Source organism: Pituophis catenifer, unplaced genomic scaffold (assembly GCF_029215685.1).
Source record: "Pituophis catenifer annectens isolate HBS135680 unplaced genomic scaffold, rPitCat1.0.hap2 SCAF_9, whole genome shotgun sequence".
NCBI classification, from domain to species: Eukaryota; Metazoa; Chordata; class Lepidosauria; order Squamata; family Colubridae; genus Pituophis; species Pituophis catenifer.
In genome coordinates this window covers 3,984,880-4,006,937 of record NW_027256889.1, presented here as the reverse complement: position 1 = coordinate 4,006,937, position 22,058 = coordinate 3,984,880, and the positions used below count along the sequence as shown (strand labels likewise).

General features: G+C 48.6%; 1 protein-coding gene across 1 annotated transcript; it reads left to right on the top strand.

Moving 5' to 3' along the window:
• Nucleotides 1–597: 597 nt before the first annotated feature.
• On the top strand, nt 598–19,780 carry TOMM40 (translocase of outer mitochondrial membrane 40). The gene is given in 11 exon segments (XM_070949776.1): nt 598–823; nt 6,023–6,108; nt 6,110–6,236; nt 8,462–8,529; nt 10,537–10,629; nt 11,813–11,914; nt 12,419–12,524; nt 12,644–12,766; nt 14,955–15,031; nt 16,396–16,498; nt 18,666–19,780. Coding segments are annotated over 10 exon segments (1,017 nt in total). The 5' UTR covers nt 598–823; nt 6,023–6,030; the 3' UTR covers nt 18,806–19,780.
• Nucleotides 19,781–22,058: the final 2,278 nt, after the last annotated feature.

The following is a 22,058-nucleotide window of genomic DNA, read 5'->3' as shown; positions in this document are numbered from 1 at the left end:
TATTCCCCCAAAGGGGGGCTTAGAAACCATCATTTTCTGGGGTGCAGTGAAAATAGGGTGGAAGAACCCCGTGAAAGTCCCATACTGCACGTGCGGTTGCAAATATGAGACCTGCTGCAATCAAATTGACGGGAGAGAAATTATTTCCTAAAGAAAAGCATATTTAGCCTGGATGCTCCTCCTAAGGAGGAGCCTAGAAACCGTCTAAAAGGGTTTCCATGGAAACCATTGGAGCGGGCGAAAGAGTGAGCAACCCACTTCTCTATGGTTTCCGCGGGGCGCCTCTAGCCCAAAAACTCACTGGTTCCCGCGCTGCACTTCGGGATAGCCACCTGACCTTGCGCCCGCTCTTCACCGCTGACCTTGTTTCTTCAGCCCCGCCTCTTTCTGAGGCGAAGCTCCGAGTGGCGCCCCAACTTCTCCCTCCGCCATGTAAAGCGACCAATGAAAAACGCAGCCCGGCGCCACCAATCGCCCGAGAGGAACCAGATTTATTCCACAATCTGCCCAATCGAGACCAAGCCTCGGCGGCGCGTGACCTCCCGGCAGCCAACCAATAGGAACCCCGCTTGGAAGGAAGGAAGCGGTGAGACCTTCGGCGGAGGCCTTAAAAAACTCCATGAGGGCTGCATGGTCCCGGAGAAGGGGCGCGGCTAGACGGAAAGGCGGCCAATAGCGATTAAGCCAGCCTGGGAGAGGGCGGGGCCGAGAGCCTCGCGGGCCAATGGCAGCGGCGGAGGGGCGGGGCCCGAGAAGCAAGCGTGTTCGGGTGTCTCCCGGCTCCAGCCCTCGTTGCCGCTGCTCCCGCCGCCGCCGCCGCCGCGTGAGTGGGGAAGCCCGGGGAGGAGGATCCGAGCGGGCGGGGAGGGGGGGAGACGGCCCGGCCTGGACGGGGAAGGGAGGCCTCACCCTCGGGGAAGCGGAGGAGGCCCTGCAGGGGCCGAGGAGCCCTCAGGGACCAGGCGGAGCTGAGGGGAGAGGAAGCCAAAATGGGCCCCGGGGCGGGAAGGGAGCAGGAAGCCCTCAGGACAGCCGAGAAGGCCGGGCCGAGCCGCCCTGCAGCCGCGGGGGAAGGGTCAGCAACTGGCGGCCTTGGCGCGGAATCCGGCCCGGAGATCGGCTCACCGAGTCGGGGAATCCCTTTGCGCGACCCCTTGGCGGGAACGGAGCGTAGAAAAACGTCTTTGCTTTTGGAACGGATAAGAGAGGGAGGATGCTTCGTTTGGCCCAGAGGGGGGTCTGAGGGGAGCCACAAAGGGGGGGGGGGGTTGTGGGTGCAGAAAGCGGTCATGCAGAGCCCCGGAGGAATCAGAGTAAAGGTGGAAGGGACCTTGGAGGTCGTCTAGTCCATCCCCCTGCTCAACCTTAGATCAAATCAATGAGAATAGAGGTGGAAGGGACCTTAGAGGTCTTCTAGTCCATCCCCCTCTCAAGCAGGAGACCCTAGACCAAATCAATGAGAATAGAGCTGGAAGGGACCTTGGAGGCCGTCTAGTCCATCCCCCTCTCAAGCAGGAGACCCTAGACCAAATCAATGAGAATAGAGCTGGAAGGGACCTCGGAGGTCGTCTAGTCCATCCCCCTCTCAAGCAGGAGACCCTAGATCAAATCAATGAGAAAAGAGCTGGAAGGGACCTTGGAGGTCGTCTAGTCCATCCCCCTGCTCAACCCTAGATCAAATCAATCAGAGTAAACCTGAAAGGGACCTTGGAGGTCTTCTAGTCCATCCCCCTACTCAAGCAGGAGACCCTAGATTAAATCAATGAGAATAGAGGTGGAAGGGACCTTGGAGGTCGTCTAGTCCATCCCCATGCTCAACCTTAGATCAAATCAATGAGAATAGAGGTGGAAGGGACCTTGGAGGTCGTCTAGTCCATCCCCCTGCTCAACCTTAGATCAAATCAATGAGAATAGAGCTGGAAGGGACCTTGGAGGTCGTCTAGTCCATCCCCATGCTCAACCCTAGATCAAATCAATGAGAATAGAGCTGGAAGGGACCTTGGAGGTCGTCTAGTCCATCCCCCTCTCAAGCAGGAGACCCTAGATCAAATCAATGAGAATAAAGCTGGAAGGGACCTTGGAGGTCTTCTGGTCCATCCTCTACTCAAGCAGGAGACCCTAGATCATATCAATGAGAATAAAGCTGGAAGGGACCTTGGAGGTCGTCTAGTCCATCCCCCTGCTCAACCCTAGATCAAATCAATGAGAATAGAGCTGGAAGGGACCTTGGAGGTCTTCTAGTCCATCCTCTACTCAAGCAGGAGACCCTAGACTAGTGTTTCTCAACCTTGGTAGCTTGAAGATGGGTGGACTTCAACTCCCAGAATCCCCCAGCCAGCAGCGCTGGCTGGGGGATTCTGGGAGTTGAAGTCCACCCATCTTCAAGCTACCAAGGTTGAGAAACACTGCCCTAGACCAAATCAATTAGAGTAAATCTGAAAGGGACCTTGGAGGTCTTCCAGTCCAACCCGCTGCACAAGTAAGAGACTCTACGATCATATCAATCAATCAGCATAAAGCTGGAAGGGATCTTGGGAGGTCGTCTCGTCTCTAACCCCTTGCTCAAGCAGGAGGCCCTAGCCTAGACCATTCCAGACGAGCGGCTGCCCTCTCTCTTCTTAAAAAGCCTCCAGTGATGGAGCGACAAAGCTATCTTGTTATGAGTTTCGAGAGCCTCCATGCCAGGGATTCTGTTGGTTCCTTCATCTTTTCTTTCCAGGTTAAATATCAATGGGAGGGTGCGTGCAGAGCGATATCGATTAAAATCAAAGGGTTTGGGGTCTCTGAAAAGGTTTGCAAATTACTGACTGGCAGCAGAACTGGAAATGAAGGGCAAAAAACCACCCTGGGAGCCTATTCATGATTTTCCAGAATAACAGCTGGGAGGGACCTTGGAGGTCTTGTAGTCCAGCCCCCTACTCAAGCAGGAGACCCGTGATGGCGAAGCTATGTGGCGCATGAAGCCATATCGGTGGGCACACGAGCTCAGCTCTGGCGCGCACCCGGAAGTAGGGAAATAATCTGTTTCCTGCCTCTGGAAGGTGGGGAAGGCCAATTCTTTGCTCTCCCCAGGCTCCTAGAGAGGCTCTGGAGCCTGGGGAGAGCAAAAAACTGAGTGGAGCCTGAGTGGCATAGGAGGCTAATGCCTCCTACTAAGGCAGCATTTAACATCCAGCTGCCTGCAATTACTGCGAGTTCGAATCTCACCAAGCTCAAGGTCGACTCAGCCTTCCATCCTTTCTAAGGTAGGTAAATTGAGGACCCAGTTGTGGGGGCAATAAGCTGACTTTGTATAAAATATACAAAAGGATGAAGGCTATTGCTTAACGCATTGTAAGCCGCCCTGAGTCTCTGGAGAAGGGCGGCATATAAAAATAAATAAAAAAATAATAATAAAAAAAACATGTCTACTGGGCCCACTGTGCCAAAAACGGAGGAAGCGTGGGGGGGGGTCGTGCGTGCATGCGCGAGGGGGTGAGGCACATAGAATTATGGGTGTGGACACGCATGTGCGCGACCCCCCCCCACGCTCCCCCGCTTTTGGCACGTGATGGCAAAAAGGTTAGCCATCACTGCCGTATCCCATTCCAGACAAACGTTTGTCCAATCTCTACTTAAAAACTTCCCGTGTTGGAGCATTTACAACTTTTGGAGTCAAGGCGTTCCACTGATTGATTTATCCTCACGGTCAGGAAATGTCTCCTTAATTCCAGAATTGCTTCTCTCCTTGATGAGTTTCTATCCGTTTGTTTGTTGTCCTGGCCTTCTGGTGCTTTGGAAAATATGATACCAATGGGGTAGTAGGAAAGATGAGAAGGATAAAAATAATACTACAGCCATACACCATGGGTAAATATCCTTAAGACATAAAACGGTATGGGAATGAAGTGTTCAGCAGAGTGGTGGCATGAGGGGAAATAGCTGCCCCTCTGTCTAGATGTTTGGCATGCAATGCCCTATAGTGGCATCCCAACAGGAGGAGTGGTGGAAACCCTTTATGCAGGGGTGGGTTCTACTTACCCTTAGTACCAGTTTGCAACGGGAGCGTGCACGCACGCTTCTGCGCATGAACAGAGCGTCAATTATGACATCTGGGCAGGTGGGCAGAGCCTCCTGCCACTTTTACTACCGTTCTACAAGAACCGGAGAGAACCAGGAGGAATCCACCACTGCCTTTATGTCTAGGATGTGAGAGGTCTGTATGTTGAGATAATCCTCGATTTACGACCACAATACAGCGCAAAATATCTGCTGCTGGGCTTTTTGACTGCCCGTCCAATTCTGCGTTTTATGGTGCGTTTTAATTGTTTTTAAGATTCTGTTGGGTGGTTGCGGTGTGTTGGAAGCAAGTCTGGGACAAAAGCTGTTTCTCAGGGTCACAAATGCATTTTAAAGCTTTGGTGAATCTCTTTGACATAGTTGTGTTTCAGTGTTTGAAGGGCTGCCACATTCATGAATAGGCTCCCAGTTTGATTTTTGCCCTTCGTTCCAGTTCTGCTTCTAGTAAGTAATTTTCACAGAGTCCACGCACTTTGATTGTTATCGCTATACACACACACACACCCCTCTATATTTACCCAGAAACAAAAATGAAGGAACAAACAAGAGCCTTGATAGTACAGTGGTTTAGTGCACCCTGTTATTAACACAGCTGCCTGCAATTTCTGCTGGTTCGAATCTCTCCAAGGCTCAAGGTTGACTCAGCCTTCCATCCTTTCTAAGGTAGGTGAAATGAGGACCCAGTTTGTGGGGGCAATAAGCTGACTTTGTATAAAATATACAAAAGAATGAAGGCTATTGCTTAGCGCATTGTAAGCCGCCCTGAGTCTCCGGAGAAGGGCGGCATATAAATCAAATTAAAAAAAAAACACAAAAAAAATCTCAAAACTCATAACTCAGAGAAGTTAAGTTGATTGGCAGCCCTTGGCCGCCGTTTCTCCTGAATGTACAGCATAAGCGTCTTGCATCTTTGATGGGCCAATGCAAAATTGACAATAGTGCGGCATCCTTGTGGCATTTTTTAGAAAGGGGGGGGACCTTTGCAATCTGCTTTGCACACACGAGAGTAAAGAAAGGGGGCTCCATGCTTTCTGCTCCCAAGCCGGTCTCTGCTCCGTTGTTTTGCATGAAGTGATTTTAGCTGAAAAAGGATGGCGCTTAAGACCCACATTGTGGAAGGCACAAAACCATGGGCTCTTCTGAAGACCTAAACCAGAGGTGTCACAAACTCAAGGCCCGGGGGGGGGGCGGATCCGGCCCACGGGGTGCTTAGATCTGCCCGCGGTGCCTCTGCCAGTGAAAACGGAGCTCGGGAAGGCTGCGGGCGACCCTCCCAAGTTCCCTTTTCGCTGGCAGAGGGTTGCAAGGAGTGTTCTGATCTAGGCTTCCTTAGAAAGCATAAATAAAAGAGGTAAAACCTCTTTTATTTACACGGCTGTGAATTATTGTCCTTCACAGTCCGCAAGGCTTCACAAACAGTCTTTCAGGGGAATGTTTATAAACACCCACCTTATCTCTCTTGGAATGCTGCCAGAGAACTAGCAGGGCAAGGCCAAACTTAGCACAGAGTCAAACAGAACTTTTCCAGAGCTTGAAGCGACCAGATGAACTAATTGCTTCCTGCAAAAGCTCACGTCCCGTTAAAAAAAAAAAATAATAACTACCAGATGGCCTTGGCCCCCTCTCTGCCTCCAACGCAGAGCCCTCCCCAGACTGCAGGACTGGCCCACTTTCCTCCCCAACCTCCTCTCTGTCCAGATCTGCTGCTGGCCGCTGGCGGGCCACAACAAGGAGGCCGTCACAGCCGAAAACGGAGCTCGGGAGCCAGTTTTTGCTGGCAGAGCACTCAGGCCATACGGGCGCCCCCAACATGATTAACATCGAGCTGGCCACGCCCACCCTGTCCCCCCCCTCCCGAGATCAAACACAACCCTGATGCGGCCCTCAATGAAATGGAGTTTTGACACCCTTGGCCTAAACCATCTGCCATGTAATAATAAGCCACTCTTTCCCTACTCTCCAGTTTACACCATGGGCAACGTCCTGGCTGCCAGCTCTCCGGCACCCCCTCCTACAGTGTCAGGGCCAGGCTCGGGCCTAGTATCGGTACCCGCCGGGTTTCACCATGCCTCCTGTCACCGGATTGGTTCCCCCCGTGCAAGATCGCAGTGCAGAAGAAAAATGCGACCAGCTCCCTAACCCCGGCACTTTTGAGGAATGTCATCGGAAATGCAAAGGTAAATCGCATTTGGGTGTCATGCAGCGCGACAGCTGTATCAACCGCAACCTTAACGTACTTTATCCAGATGCATGGACCTCTCTGAGCCGCGGTGGCGCAGTGGTTAGAGTGCGGTACTGCAGGCTACTTCTGCTGCCCGCTGGCTGCCTGCAATTTGGCAGTTCGAATCTCACCAGGCTCAAGGTTGACTCGGCCTTAGACCGTCAAATGAAGACCGAGATTGTTGGGGGCAGTAATAATGACTCTGTAAACCGCTTAGAGAGTGCTATAAAGCACCGTAAAGTGGTATATAAATCTAAGTGCTTATTGCTCTTCCTTTTCCCCTTCCTTCCTCCCTCCCTCCCTCCCTCCCTTCTGTGGTGTGCAATGGTCAGAATGCAGTATTGCAGGCTAACTTTGCCCACAGTCAGGAGTTCGATCCTGACCATCTCAAGGTTGACTCAGCCGTCCATCCTTCCGAGGTGGGTAAAATGAGGACCCAAAATTGTTGGGGGCCATAGGCTGACTCTGTAAACCGCTTAGAGATGGCTGTAAAGCACTGTGAAGCAGTATATAAGTCTAAGTGCTATTGCTTTTCCTTTTCCCCTTCCTTCCTTCCTTCCTTCCTTCCTTCCTTCCTTCCTTCCCTCCCTCCCTCCCTCCCTCCCTCCCTCCCTCTGCCCACTGCCAGCAGTTCGATCCTGACTGGCTCAAGGTTGGTTCAGCCTTCCATCCTTCCGAGGTGGGTCAAATGAGGACCCAGATTGTTGGTGGCAAGAGGCTGACTCTGTAAACTGCTTAGAGAGGGCTGTAAAAGCACTGTGAAGCTGTATATAAGTCTAAGTACTATTGCTACTCCCAGAATTCTCGGCAGTGGCAACCAGGATTGAGAAGCCTTGATAGTACAGGGGTTTAGTGCACCCTGTTATTAACACAGCTGCCTGCAATTTCTGCTGGTTCGAATCTCTCCAAGGCTCAAGGTTGACTCAGCCTTCCATCCTTTCTAAGGTAGGTAAATTGAGGACCCAGTTTGTGGGGGCAATAAGCTGACTTTGTATAAAATATACAAAAGAATGAAGGCTATTGCTTAACGCATTGTAAGCTGCCCTGAGTCTCTGGAGAAGGGCGGCATATAAATCAAATTAAAAAAAAACAAAACAAAAAAAAGAAGGATGAGAGTTGAAGTCCACACATCTCAAGAGCAAAAGATTGACTTGCTTTTTGAAGCTCTTGTGCTTCTTACAGAGCTGGGGAAGCAAATCTGTATGTGTCAATCTTGTGAGGTCAACCAGGTCAGGAAACAGAAGACTACAGGTTGTCCTCGACTTACGGCCACAATCGAGCCCAACGTTTCTGTCGTTGAGTAAGACAATTTGTTAAGCGTGTCGCGTCCCATTTTACGACCTTACTTGCTGCTGTTGTTGCTAAGCGAATCACTGCCATTGATAAGTTAGTAACCCGGTTGTTAAGTGAATCTGGCTTCCCCACCGACTTTGCTTGTCAGGAGATCGCCAAAAGGGGGATCCCGTGAGCTTGGGACACCGCAGCGGTCGTAAGTATGAACCGGTGGCCAAGCATCTGAATTTTGATTGTGTGATCACGGGGATGCTACAAAGGTTGTAACTGTGAAAACGGGTCATAAGTCACTTTTTGTAGTGCCCTTGTAACTTTGAACGAACTGTTGTAAGTCAGCCGGTTCGGGCAAATCAGTTGTTAAATTGCTGGCTGGGCCTGCCCCTTCCAGGAGTCCCCATGTGCCCGTTTTGGCTCCCGGGGGTGTGTGCTGGAGGCCGAGTGCTGCCTGTCACATCCCTGGCCACGCCCACCACGCCCACGCCCACCCAGCCGGTCATTAGGGCAGAGAAACAGTTGTTAAATTATTTGAATCCCACCACTGTTGTAAGTTGAGGACTGCCTGCCTAGCATCCTGCTTGATGGTTCTCGAATCGAACAACAGAGTGTTGAAAAGTTCCAGATTTTCAGCCACAGCCTTTCTCAACCTCAATCCACTTAAGAGGTGTGGACTTCAACTGCCGGAATTCTTCCTTACTTGGGAATAGAAAATCTAGTTCCAACTGTGGTTGTAAGTCGAGGACTATATATAGGGTAGGCATTTCGGCAATTACTTCCAGTTTCCACTGATCCTCCTTTCCTCTAGTTTTAACCAAGACCTGATTTTGTAGAAGAAAAGAGCTCAGCGGGAGAAAAACAACTGCTGACAGCAGTTCCTTCTTTCCTTTGCAGAATTGTTTCCTATCCAAATGGAGGGGGTGAAATTAACGGTAAACAAAGGTCTCAGCAATCACTTTCAGGTAAGAGTGTGGGACTGCGTGACAAATCAGTGATAGAGTGCGCAACCTGTAGCTCTCCAGATGTTCAGTTCCGCCCATCGTCCCCCACCAGGGGCTTAGCAGATGTTGCAAGATCTAGAGGGGCGCGGCTCCCAGTGCCTGGAGGAAGGATTAAATTCTTTCCCTATTTGCATTCAGCTTTGGAATAGTCTTGCTTTCCTTACAATTGTCTGCCTGGGATCAACAATCCCTCGTAAACTCAACAAAAACGCAGCATTCTTAAAAAGTGTCGTCAAAACGGCCCCGGGTTCCTTCTCCTTAATATTTCCCTTCCCTCTAGGCTTTTGACCAAGGCCTTCAATTCATTGATCAACCAATAATATTTATTCCATCAATGGCCAGGAAAATTATTTAAAAGAACGAAAACAGAGTGAAGCAAGCGAATGCAATGATATATCACCAACCAGTTGGTATATTCATTCATTCATTCATTCATTCAGTGCCAGTTGGTATATTATTTTTATATCTTATCAGCTCTGGCCAGCACAAGCAGGGGTGACGGATGATAGGCTTGGTAGTCCCAACTCTGGGACCTTGGAGGTCTTCGGGTCCAGGGGTCTCCACCCTTGGCCGCTTTAAGACTTGTGGATTTCAACTCCCAGAATTCCTCAGCCAGCTTTCCTGGCCGAGGAATTCTGGGAGTTGAAGTCCACAAGTCTTAAAAGCGGCCAAGTTTGGAGACCCCTGTTCCAGTCCAACCCCCTTACATCATATCAGTCAATCAGAATAGAGCTGGTATATTCATTCACTGGTATTTACGAGACCGCCTTCTGCCACCAATAGCCTCCCACCGGCCAGTACGCTCGCACAGAGAGGGCCTCCTCAGGGTGCCGTCCGCCAGACAGTGTCGGCTGGCGACCCCCAGGGGGAGAGCCTTCTCTATGGCGGCGCCCGCCCTCTGGAACAACCTCCCCCCCAGAGATACGTACAATACCAGACCTCCGGACTTTTCGTCGGGCCCTGAAAACTTATTTATTTCACCTAGCCAGGCTGGCTCGATCCCACTGTTTTTGGTTAAATTAATTGATTTTAATTGGGTTGTTTTAAATTGCGGCCAAAAATATTGAATCATTTTTAAACTGTTTTTAAATTTTGTATGTTCTGTTTTATTCTGGCTGTTCACTGCCCTGAGTCCTGCTGGAGAAGGGCGGTATACAAATTGAAACAAATAAATAAAATAAATAAATTCATTTATTCAATGCCAGTTGGTATATTATTTTTATATCTTATCAGCTGTAGTCAGCACAAGCAGGGGTGACGGATGATAGGCTTGGTAGTCCAACTCTGAGACCTTGGAGATCTCCTGATCCAACCCTCTGCTCAAGTAGGAGACCCTACACCATTTCAATCAATCCGTCAATCAGGATAGTGCTGGAAAGGACCTTGGAGGTCTTCTAGAAGGACGATAGGCTTGGCCATCCAACTCTGGAGGGCCATGCATTGCCCATTTCTGCTTTCAGGGTTCCACATTTACACTGCACAACGGGGGAAATAACGTGCCAGTGGACTCCTGTGCACAATTACTGAAAAAACCAATGAGGTTAGGGTGGCTTTACTCACAAGTAAGTATTCGCACGTGGCCAGGGAGTTCAAAACAGAGGTGATGGTTTCCAGTCTCAGATGGTTTTTCCCCTCCATTTTAATTTCTTTTGACACTTACACCGCTTTTTTTTCGGAAGCAAGTCACGAAGGAATTGGCGAGCTCCGATGTAGACACGGCTACATCTCTGCGCTGACACTGCTGTGAGCAAATCGTTGGGGCTTTTTTTTCCCCCCCCCAGCGTGTTTGTCTACGTCGTTCAATTTTGGGCGCATCCGCTTATTACGTAAGCAACGCTTCGTTTCAAGGATCTTGCTGTGCGATCACCTGGTGGTGTTTCTTCCTCGCCTCGGCTAACCTGGTGCATGTCTGCTTAGACACCCTGCTTCTAGGTGTCCTTTTCTGACCTTTTCTGTTTCTTTCTTCAGGTCAATCATACGGTGGCCCTCAGCACAGTCGGGGACTCCAATTATCACTTCGGGGCGACGTATGTCGGGACAAAGCAACTAAGCCCCACAGAGGTAAGTCGATATAATACCTAATCAGGATGTGATTTATGCTACTTTGAGTATCTTAGTTGGATGTCTGTTTTCCCTTGTGCTAGCATCTCTTTTTTTTCCTCCAGTCTGTTCATTTCAGTTTCAGAGTAATGTTTCTCAACCTGAGTCACGTTAAGATGTGTGGACTCCCAGAATTCCCCAGCCAGCCTCTTATAGGTATTTCTCAACCTGGGTCATGTTAAGATGCACGTTAAGCTATGCAGGCTGGAGAATTCTGGGACTTGAAGTCCACAAGTCTTAAAGCTGCCAAGTTTGAAGACCTCTGCTCTAGGCCCTGTCCTGGAGAATCATGGATTATAATCAATCGCAAATATCGATATATCAAATGGTTCCTAGTATGATTTGATTGCTTACTAGTATCCTGTGACTATCGCTAAGTGTTGTATCTTATGATTCTTGAAGAATGTATTTTATTTTTTCTTACGTACACTGAGAGTGTATGCACCAAAGACAAATTCCTTGTGTTTCCAATCACACTTGGCCAATAAAAGAATTCTATTCTCTATTTGTATTTGTATTTGTATTTCTATTTCTATTTCTATTTCTATTTCTATTTCTATTTCTATTTCTATTTCTATTCTATTCTATTCTTTTCTATTCTATTCTATTCTACTATATTCTATTTCCTATTCCTATTCCTATTCTATTCCTATTCTCTTTCTATTCTCTTTCTATTCCTATTCCTATTCCTATTCCTATTCCTATTCCTATTCCTATTCCTATTCCTATTCCTAATCCTAATCCTATTTCTATTCTATTCTATTCTATTCTATTCTATTCTATTCTATTCTATTCTATTTCCTATTCCTATTCTCTTTCTATTCTATTCCTATTCCTATTCTATTCCTAATCCTATTTCTATTCCTATTCCTATTCCTAATCCTATTTCTATTCTATTCTATTCTATTCTATTCTATTCTATTCTATTCTATTCTATTCTATTCTATTCTATTCTATTCTATTCTATTCTATTCTATTCTATTTCCTATTCCTATTCTCTTTCTATTCTATTCCTATTCCTATTCTATTCCTAATCCTATTTCTATTTCTATTCTATTCTATTTAAAATGGGACCTTGAGGACTAGAAGACTGCCAAGGTCTCTTCCAACTCCGTTATTCAAATTTGCTGCTTCTTTCTCTCAGGCCTTCCCGGTACTAGTGGGTGACATGGACAACAGCGGCAGCCTTAATGCACAGATTATCCACCAGCTCACAAATAAAATTCGGTCAAAGGTGGCTTTTCAGGTACGTGTCCTTCGGGCCGATCCCCTCTTTCCTGTAAAATTTAGCCACGAGGATCGTTTCTTCCAGATACGCTGATTTCGTCCCTTCTAAGCCGCAGGGGCTGTTCACCAGGATTGTACACAAGTGCCACCTTCCATTTCCGAAACACCTGCGGGAATCGCACTGTACATTCGTAATTGTGTCTAATTGTTTATTGCAAGACGTCTAATTGGCACCCCCTGCTGGTCAATTTTTGAATATCTTTCAAACAAGCAGCCAAGCTCCGAGAGTACCAAGGACCCCCACAGTCTTCCTCCTCCTCCTCCTTCCTGCTTCTCCTCCCCATAAACCCCACTCTCTTCTAGCACTGATAACGTTACCTAGTTGGGTCCCGAAACGTCCCTTAAGAAAACAACAACAAGCTCCCGAGAGCACCAAGGACCCCACAGTTTAATCCTGAGCTCCAGATATTCTTCCCTGTAAACCTTCAAATGCCGACAAGCCGTCTTTGCTTACCCTCTCCAGACGCAGCAAGCCAAATTTGTGAACTGGCAAGTGGACAGCGAATACCGAGGTACAGACTTCACCGCTGCCGTCACGCTAGGGAACCCCGACGTTTTAGTAGGCTCAGGTGAGCAAACTCCACCCTCTGATTCCTTTCCTGGCAGGGCTGCCCAGTGGGGGGCCAAGAAAGCCCCCCCCCCAGGAATGGTGTTAAACAGCCCCCCCCTCCCCATCTGCATTCCACAGGGATCCTAGTGGCACATTACCTTCAGAGCATTACGCCGTGCCTGGCACTGGGCGGGGAGCTGGTGTACCATCGACGGGCAGGCGAAGAGGGAACCGTCGTGTCTTTGGCTGGAAAATACACAGGTACCGACGACAATTTTTGGGGTGTTTTGCCTGAACCCAGCCATTTGTGGACTTTGGGGGTTCAGGATACGTTTGTGGTTTAGTGGGGAAGTGGAATTTGGCAGCGGGATTAATGTCTCCCAAGAGGTCCCAAGAATGGGGATCTAGAATAACTCGCCCCAGCCAACGTGCCACAGGACAATTCAACCCTATACTATTCTTCTCCTTCTTGTGCCATATTGGTCACCAGATTTTGGCGATCATGTTGTCGGCAATCCTATTTTTATCAACAGCCACACGAAAAAGGGCTGCTGAGTTTTGTCCAAACCGGTCCCTTCGATTTTGAAGCCACGAGCTTCTTCTTCTTCTTCTGCCTGGACCTCGTTCGCCTTCCATCTTTCCTTGGAAGATTAAGTAAAGGATGACGTGTTTTTCCGGGTGTCACATCACCTGTCCGAAATATTCTAACTTCTGCTTTTTTTTATGGTGTTGATGATTTGTTCGAAAATACAACCGGGTCTTATTTTCTTTTGAGCCCCGAAAAAACGGTTAGGCCTTCTTTTCGAGGGGTGTCTTAATTTTTCCCCCACGCACCTGGCCTGGCCATCGAGCCACTTTTTTCGCGGCCGAAAAGAGAGAGCGATACAACCCACACACCTCACGCACCCTTGCCTAGCTGTTACGGTCACTCCAGCTATCGGTAGCTGTCCACCCGAAAAAGCTTGCCGTCGTCCACTCCGGCAAGCCTGGCCGTCCATGCGTTTAAATAGGGCCAAATTTGGGGAGTAGGGCTTAATTTTAACACAGGTGCCCAAAACAGTGCTGGGTAGGTCTGGTAAGGATTAGGGAGACAGAGCTGGAAATCAGGTAAGACAGTAAGAGGAGCTCTGTTTTGCTCAATGCGCCCCAAAATAATAAGACCTCTCTGCAAATAAGGCGAAGTGCTTATTTCAGGGTTCAAAGAAATATAAGACAGGGTCTTATTTTCGGGAAAACATGGTATATACTATTCATTCAGTTACTTTTATTACTGGTGACCACATTTTACTTGAAATGATTGTAACTCTTGTACAGGTAGTCCTCGGCTTACAACAATTCATTTAGTGACCGTTCAAAGTTACGACGGCACCGAAAAGTGACCGATGGCCAGCTTTTCACACTTAATGACTGCTGCATCATCCTCAGGGTCACGTGATCAAAATTCAAAAATCGTAACGTGGGACAAAACTCACTTTTAACAACTGTCTCGCTTAGCACACTGACGTTTTGGACTCAATTGTCGTAAGTCGAGGACTACCTATATTTTCTGGATTGACCTTCCTTTCTTTTTATGATTATATGCCACCGTTCCTTTTCAAATTAATTGAATTTGGTTGAATTGTCCCGTGGCAAATTGGCCGCAGCGAGTTGTCCCGTTCCACAAGAAGGAGGGGTCGGATGGGGAAGGTTAACATATTCAGGCTCTGCTTAGCCAAGGGAACTCCCTGTCTGTCTCCGGGCCAGCTTAGTCTACCTGACAGGGTTGGCGTTCCAGGGAACCCTCTGTTACACCACTCTGAGCTCCTCAACAAAACTAGGATGGAGACCTAACAAATAAATAATACTTCGCTTAATGAAAACATTTTCCGGTCCCTGTTATGGTTGTAAATCAAGGACTACTTATAGTAGGGAGGCCACTCAGTCTGGGGCAGGGGTCAGCAACCTGCAGCTCCAGAGCCAAATGCGGCTCTTTGGGCCCTTTTGATCCCACCACTGGCTGGCCCTCCCAGTCCCAGTCACACCTCGCCTGGCCTGAGAAGATAAGGGGATGGAGAAGCAGCCAGGGCAGAGACAGAGAAGTACAGAGAGAGAGAGGGGGAGAGAGAGAGACATAGAGCGATACAGAGAGAGGAAGGGAGGGAGGGAGGGGAGAGAGAGATATGTCAAAAGTGTTTTGTCATTCCCGGTGTTTTTTAACAACTGGTTCTTTGCCCTAATGACCGGCTGGGTAGGTGTGGCTAGGAGGTCATGTGACTGGTGGAAGTGAGTGACATCGAGTTGGCCACGCCCACCCAGGTTTTGTGACTCCCGGTGTTTTCTTTTCTGTGGGAAATGGGTCCAAATGGCTCTTTGAGTGCTTAAGGTTGCAGACCCCTGGTCTGTGGAAAGTGGGGGGGGGGATCAAGGCAGATCTCCAAGGAAGATCTTCTCCCTTTTCCACCCTTCACAGCGCCAAACTGGGTCGCGACGCTGACAGTAGGACAGGCTGGAGCCCACGCCACATATTACCACAAAGCCAGCGACCAGGTGAGACGGCACCTGGAACAAGGTGGAAGCCCTCTCTTTAAAGCAGCTGCGTCTTTCCTCCCCCACCCCAACCCCCACCCCCAAGGGAGATTGTAGAATTGAATCATCCCAGGATAAGGTGCAGCTTGCTTTTAAAAGAGCTGCGGTCAAATCCCTCATCGTTTTGTAAGCATCCCACGCAATGATGATCCGAATCCAAAGCACTCCAGTGTCCTTTTTTAAAAAAAAAAATTAAATGAATTTCAAGAACAACAACAAAGGGGGGGGAGGGAAACTGTACAAAAAAAAAAAGGAAAAACTGTAATTAAATTTAACATTTAGCACTCCAGTGTCCTAATCAATCCGTTTCCTAGTACAAATTGATCTGTTGAGAGCTGCGGTGGCGCAGTGGTTAGAATGCAGCATTGCAGGCTAATTCTGCCTGACTGCTAGCAGTTCGATCCTGAGGTTGACTCGTCCTTCCGAGGTGGGTCAAATGAGGACCCAAAATTGTCACGGGCAATAATGCTGACTCTGTAAACCGCTTAGAGAAGGCTGTATAAAGCACTGTAAAGCGGTATATAAATCTACTTGCTATTACTATGAGAAAGATAATAGTAATACGGTCCTACTAATTAGGTGGTTTGGCTTCCCAGGGCATAAGACAGTGTTGTGGGAATTAGTTGTTTAGCAGAGTGATGGCATGGGGGGAAAAAACTGTCCTTGAGTGTAGTTGTTTTGGCATACAGTGCCCTATAGCAGTGATGGCTAACCTTTTTGCTGTTGCTTGCCAAAAGCGGGGGGGGAGCACGGGGGGGTCGCGCATGCGTGCCCACACCCATAATTCAATGCCCCCCACCCTCCTGCACATGCGTGTGCAATCCCTCCCCTTCACTCCCCCTGCTTTTAGCATACGACCGCAAAAAGGTTACCGGTGGGCCCAGTAGGCCTGTTTTTTCGCCCTCCCCAGGCTCCAGAAGCTTTCTTGGAGCCCGGGGAGGGCGAAAACAGCCTTCCCCATTCCCCCGGAGGCCAGAAACAGCCCGTTTCCTGACTTCTGGTGGGCCCGGAAGGCCCAAAAATGGAGCTGAGTTAAGGCAACACTCGCATGCCCACAGATAAGGCTCCATAGGTGCCGTAGGTTCGCCATAGGTACCGTAGGTTCGCCATCACGGCCCTATAACATCGTCGTTTCCGTTCCTCCAGGGCTCCAATAATCTCTGATTGAAATTCATCAGGCCTGTGGTCTGAAGGGATGCAGAAAGTTAGCTGGACGTGCCTTTGGGGGTGGGTGGGGAGGGCAGGGCAGGGGAGGGGAGGGCCGCAGTGGGACCCAGGCGTCACGGACCTGGATCTCACATCTTCTCTCTGGTCCGGCTTTCCAGTTGCAGGTGGGGGTGGAATTTGAAGCCAGCTCTCGCATGCAAGACACGAGTGCAACCTTTGGGTACCAGCTGGATCTACCCAAAGCCAACCTCCTTTTCAAAGGTATGGAACTCTTTGGGATTGATTTTTTTTTTTGAAGGGTTTTTTTTTTCCATTTCTTCAGTAAAATGAAACAAAACGATAACGGCAGGCAGTCCTCGACTTATCACCGTTTTTTTTTAAGTGAGCGTTCCAAGTTACGGCCCTGGCAAAAAGGGCTTTTAATAACCTGGTCCTCACACTTAGGACTGTTACAGTTCATATGATCAAAATCCAGGCAACTGGCTCACCTGTACAATGGCCAGGCTGGGCTACTGAAAGAGGGGAGACCCTTAAAAAAAAGGCACTTTTATCTGTCTGTCTGTCTGTCTGTCCGTCCATCCATCTACCTCTGTCTTTCTATCTGCCTATCTTATCTCTCTGATCATCCACGTCTCTCTCCATTTATCTCTCTCTGTTTATCCATCCCTGTCTGTCTGTCTCCTCTTCTGCCCCAGCTATGGACCCCAAAGAACGCAGCACACGCAAAGCCTGTACAAACCTTAGTTTACTAAATTAAATCAGTCTTTTTCAAACAAAGGCTGTTAATTAACTTTCTTAACAGCCTACAAGAATCCAAAGAATAAATAATCTTAATCTTACTATAGTTGGCAGAAAACCCAGAAGCAATTTGCAGAGAACTAAGATCAAGACGCGAAGGAGAGTGAACTAAAGTTGTTCCCTGCAAATTGCTTCAGTCAGTGTTCCTCCTTAAATAGGCTAAGGGAGTGGCCAATTAGCCCCAAGCCTTACTCTCAAGGAGACCTCCTGAGGAGCCACTCCTGCCTTTTGGCAGCTCTGCGCGCCCGTGCATTGATAAGAGGCTCCTCCTCTTCTTCCTCTTCACCCATGGAAGTTTCTGGAAGTTCTGAAGGCCCTGCTGAATCCCCGTCTCTGGCACCACATCTTCTCCAGCCTCCTCACTGTCTGACTCGAGTGGCAGCTGCGCAGGCTGCTGGCGCAGCACCACACCAGCCTCCTCGCTGTCAGAATCAGCTACTAGCTGCACAGGCTGCTGATGGGCCACAATAGTCTCCTATGTATCTGACTATCCCAGGAGTCAGCAACCCACAGCTCTGGAGCCACATGTGGCTCTTTCATCCCTCTTCTGCGGCTCCCTGTCGCCGGTCGGCTCCACAGTTGATAGGGCTTTCAGTTAGACAGGTAGAGGAAAAAGGACACCACGCTAGGAGGAGACTCTATGGTAGGGGAACCGGACTTCTGGTCGGCTCCAGAATTAAACGGGAGGGTTCCGGTTAGGACTTTTGTGGCTCTTTGAATGTTTAAGGTTGCCAACCCCTGCATCCCTCCATCAATCTCTGTCTGTCTCTCTGTCCATCCATCTATTTACCCACCCATCTATCTTTGTTTTTCTGTCTGTTTATCCCATCTATCTGTGTTAATCTATTTATCATAGTGTTTCTCAACCTTGGAAGCTTGAAGATGGGTGGACTGCTGGCTGGGGGATTCTGGGAGTTGAAGTCCACCCATCTTCAAGCTTCCAAGGTTGAGAAACACTGATTTATCTCTTTTTGTTTATCCATCTTTGTCTGTCTCCTATCTGACTATCCATTTATGCATCCATCCATCCATCTCTATCCACCCATTTATCTATCTATCTATCTATCTATCTATCTATCTATCTATCTATCTATCTATCATCTATCTATCTATCTCCCACTCTTTTTCTCTGCCTGCCTATCTATCTATCTATCTATCTATCTATCTATCTATCTATCTATCTATCTATCTATCTATCTATCTATCTATCTATCACTCTTTTTCTCTGCCTGCCTAGCTATCTAGCTATCATCTAATCTATTTTATCTATCTATCATCTATCTATCTCCCACTCTTTTTCTCTGCCTGCCTGCCTATCTATCTATCTATCCGTCTGTCCGTCCTGTCCTGTCCTGTCCTGTCCTGTCCTATCCTGTCTATCTACATTGATCTTTATCTATCCATCCATCTCCGTCTGTCTGCCTATCGTATCTAGTCTGTCTGTCTGTCTGTCTCTATCTCCCCCCTTTATTTTAGTATATTATACAATAAGAATACATTTATGACAATTATTTGTTGTAATCATTTATCGCTGCTTCGTGACACGTTCCTTCCTTTCGGGGAAGGGGCCCTTCTCCCCGCATATTTTTATTTTTATTTTTTTTTGACTCCGATTCCTCTCCGTCTCCAGGCTCCATCGACAGCAACTGGATTGTGGGGGCTGCCTTGGAAAAGAAGCTGATTCCGTTGCCCCTAACGCTAGCCATGGGCGCCTTCCTCAACCACCGCAAGAACAAATTCCAGTGCGGCTTTGGCCTGACCATTGGTTAAACTGCCCTTCTCCTCCTCCTTCCTCCTTCCTCTTTCCTCCTCTTCACCACCTTCAGTGCAGTTCGTGGCCCCGTTTTCCTCCCACCCGCATCCTTGTCTGGCCAGAGGTAGCCCTTGGTGGGGCAGGAAGGGAAGGGAGGTCGCCTGGGGGGTGGAGAGCAGGAAGGATGCCTTCCTCCTCCCACCCACAAGGAGAGGCTGGCAGTTCTTGGAGGAACTGGAGGGGGCTTTGGCCCAAAATACGGTTCCCAAGATCTATGGGGCAATGCTTGGCTGCCTCCTGCCACCAGGGGGCGCTCTAGCATTGGAAATGGGGAAAGGCGTCCTTTCCCAGGGATGGGGGCGCCAGACGTCTGAGGCTGAGGGGAGCTTAGCCCCACCCACCCCCCTATTTCCCATTCCCCCCCCCCCTCCATTATTCCCCCCTCCATCCAGGAAGGAGAGAGAGAGAACTTTGACGGTTTTCCAAAGAGAAAAATCCATCGGACCTGTGTTTTTTTTTAAAAAAAAAAACTTCCGTTCCTACTCTACAGAACCTTCCCTTGTTTTTGTCTATTGGGGATATATTTTGGGGGGAGGGGGGGCAGGGTTCTCATTTTCCTGATGGATTTGCCAAAAGATGAAGGGCAATCCTGGTATTGTCAGGCCTGTTTTGTGGGCCCCCGGTTACATTCTCCCTCCCTCCCTTCCTGTTGGGTTTGCCAAAAGGTGTAAGCTGCAATTGTGGTTTTCTCAGGCCTATTTTGGGGACACCCTTCCTTCCTTCCTTCCTTCCTTCCTCCCTCCCTCCCTCCCTCCCTCCCTCCCTCCCTTCCTTCCTTCCTTCCTTCCTTCCTTCCTTCCTTCCTTCCTCCCTCCCTCCCTCCCTCTCTCCCTTCCTTCCTTCCTTCCTTTCTGTTGAGTTTGCCAAAAGGTAAACAGCAATTGTGATTTTATTAGGCCTGTTTTGGGGGCTTCCTTCCTTCCTTCCCTCCCTCCCTCCCTCCCTCCCTCTTCAAAATCTCCCTCCTTCCCTCCCTCCTTTCCTCCCTCCCCCCCTTTCTGTTGAGTTTGCCAAAAGGTAAACAGCAATTGTGATTTTATCAGGCCTGTTTTGGGGGCACCTTTCCTCCCTCCCTCCCTCCCTCAGCCCTCAAGTTGTGCAGGAACTGCCGTGGTCTCTCTGCATTTTCTGGATGTACAAAAACAGTGTTTCTCCGACCTCCCCCGCCTCCCCCCCGATACACACACCCCTCTTCAGTAGAAGCCTCTGTCCTGTGCATGAAAGAGCTTTAAGGGACCATCGGAGCAAGAGAGTGCGAGAGAGCTGCCTTGCCTGCTGTTATTCCCAGGCCCTACGGAGTTTATGGGGGAAATGTCTGCACTGCCCTTCCCTCCCGCCACCAGAGACTGCGTGTAAATCATGTTTATAAGTTATGGGGAGGGGGGGGCCAAAGAAAAAAAAAGGATCTTTTACAAATGGAAAACAAAACAACCTCAAAAGAGGAGCTGCCGCCTTCCTCTGCAAAGTTCAGAATATCTGGTTTCAATAAAACCCGTCTACAACGCTTCCCGTCTGGTCCTTCCCTCGTTCTGATTTTCGGGGTACCTCGGGGGCTGAGGAGAAAATCTGGGGAGATTCTCAGTCATCCAGGTCACGGTTGTCCCAAAGGTGCTTTTTTTCAAAAGGCAACTGGACTTGTTTTTTGTTTTTTGTTTTCCTTGAAGGGGTTTCGCTTCTCATCTAAGAAGCTTCTTCACTTCTGAGTGAACTTCTGACGCGATTTCTTTACTCAGAACTGAAGAAGCTGCTTGGATGAGAAGCGAAATGTCTTCCAAGAGAAAAAAAAACCAAGGAAATTCAGATGCCTTTTGGAAAAAGCACCTTTGGGTGTTCAATTTTGACTTGAGAGAACAGTAGCAAGTGAGAAACGATGTTGTGTCGTTGGGGTTAAGGGCCAACTCTGGACTGACTTGTCTCCAGATCCTACCGAAAACAAACCCTAGTTTCATTCCTGGCTTAGATGGTAATCCAAGCTGGCTTTTGAAGGCCCACTTTTCAAGCAGGGCATCGATTTATATTCCGCAGCTGATGATAACCGCGCTCTTTATTTCATTATCCTCGGATGGACTTGTGGAATAATATAATAATATCGCCCTCCCTCCCACTCGCTTTCAAAATGTTTTGAGACTCGATCAAAGGTAGAGTGTGAAACTTCAAATGGAAGCCGTCCAGGTGATAAGCTAAGTAAATAAAGTCACAGTGGTCCCGGAGATGAACGGTCAAAATTCCAAGTTGCCCAGAGTTAATTGTGTTAGTGATTGTACAATGTCTGGGTACACAACTCTGTCTATGTTTGACAAAGCCTGCAAGATTTGGTTGGCTTGAGGTTACAACGCCGCAAACACGTGATGGATGCAGGCAAGTTAATCTGGTTGATTTATGGAACAGGCGTCCAGAAAATGGACTTAATCCTATTAGTAACCAATGGATTGGAGTAACCCTCTAGTGAAGCTTCTCTAGAGAGAACCAACCTGTAAATTAAGGAGGAACTTCCTAACAGAACAATTAATCAGTGGAACGACTTGCCACCAGAAGTTGTAAATGCTCCAACACGGGAAGTTTTTAAGAAGAGATTTAGACAAACATTTGTCTGAAACGGTATAGGGCCGTGATGGCGAACCTATGGCACGTGTGCCACAGGTGGCACATGGAGCCATATCTGTGGGCACGCGAGCATTGCCCTAGCTCAGCTCCAGTGCACCTGCGCGCACTGGCCAGCTGAAATTCAGGCCTTCCAGGCCCACCGGAAGTCAGGAAATGGGCTGTTTCCGGCCTCCGGGGTGAGTGGGGAAGGCTGTTTTCACCCTGCCCAGACTCCAAGAAAGCCTCTCGAGCCTGGGGAGGGCAAAAAAAACAGGCCTGCCGGGCCCACCAGTTAGCCATCACTGGTATAGAGTTTCCTGCCTGAGCAGGGAGTTGGACTAGAAGATCTCTGAGGTCCCTCCCGATTCTGTTATTCTTGTTCGAGCACATTTCTAGATCAGTCCAAAAGCCACTAAATGAACCGTTGTAAATTGACGACTTACCTGTGCCTAAATTGGATTGAGCAAGGTCCTGATCCTAGGTGGCATCAATGAGGGTAGTCCTTGGCTAATGACCAATCATATAGTGATGTCCAATGATACGACATCCCTGAAAAGAATGTTTTTCACACTTAATGACTGTTGCAGCACACAACATGTGGCAACTGGCATGTATTTATGACATTTG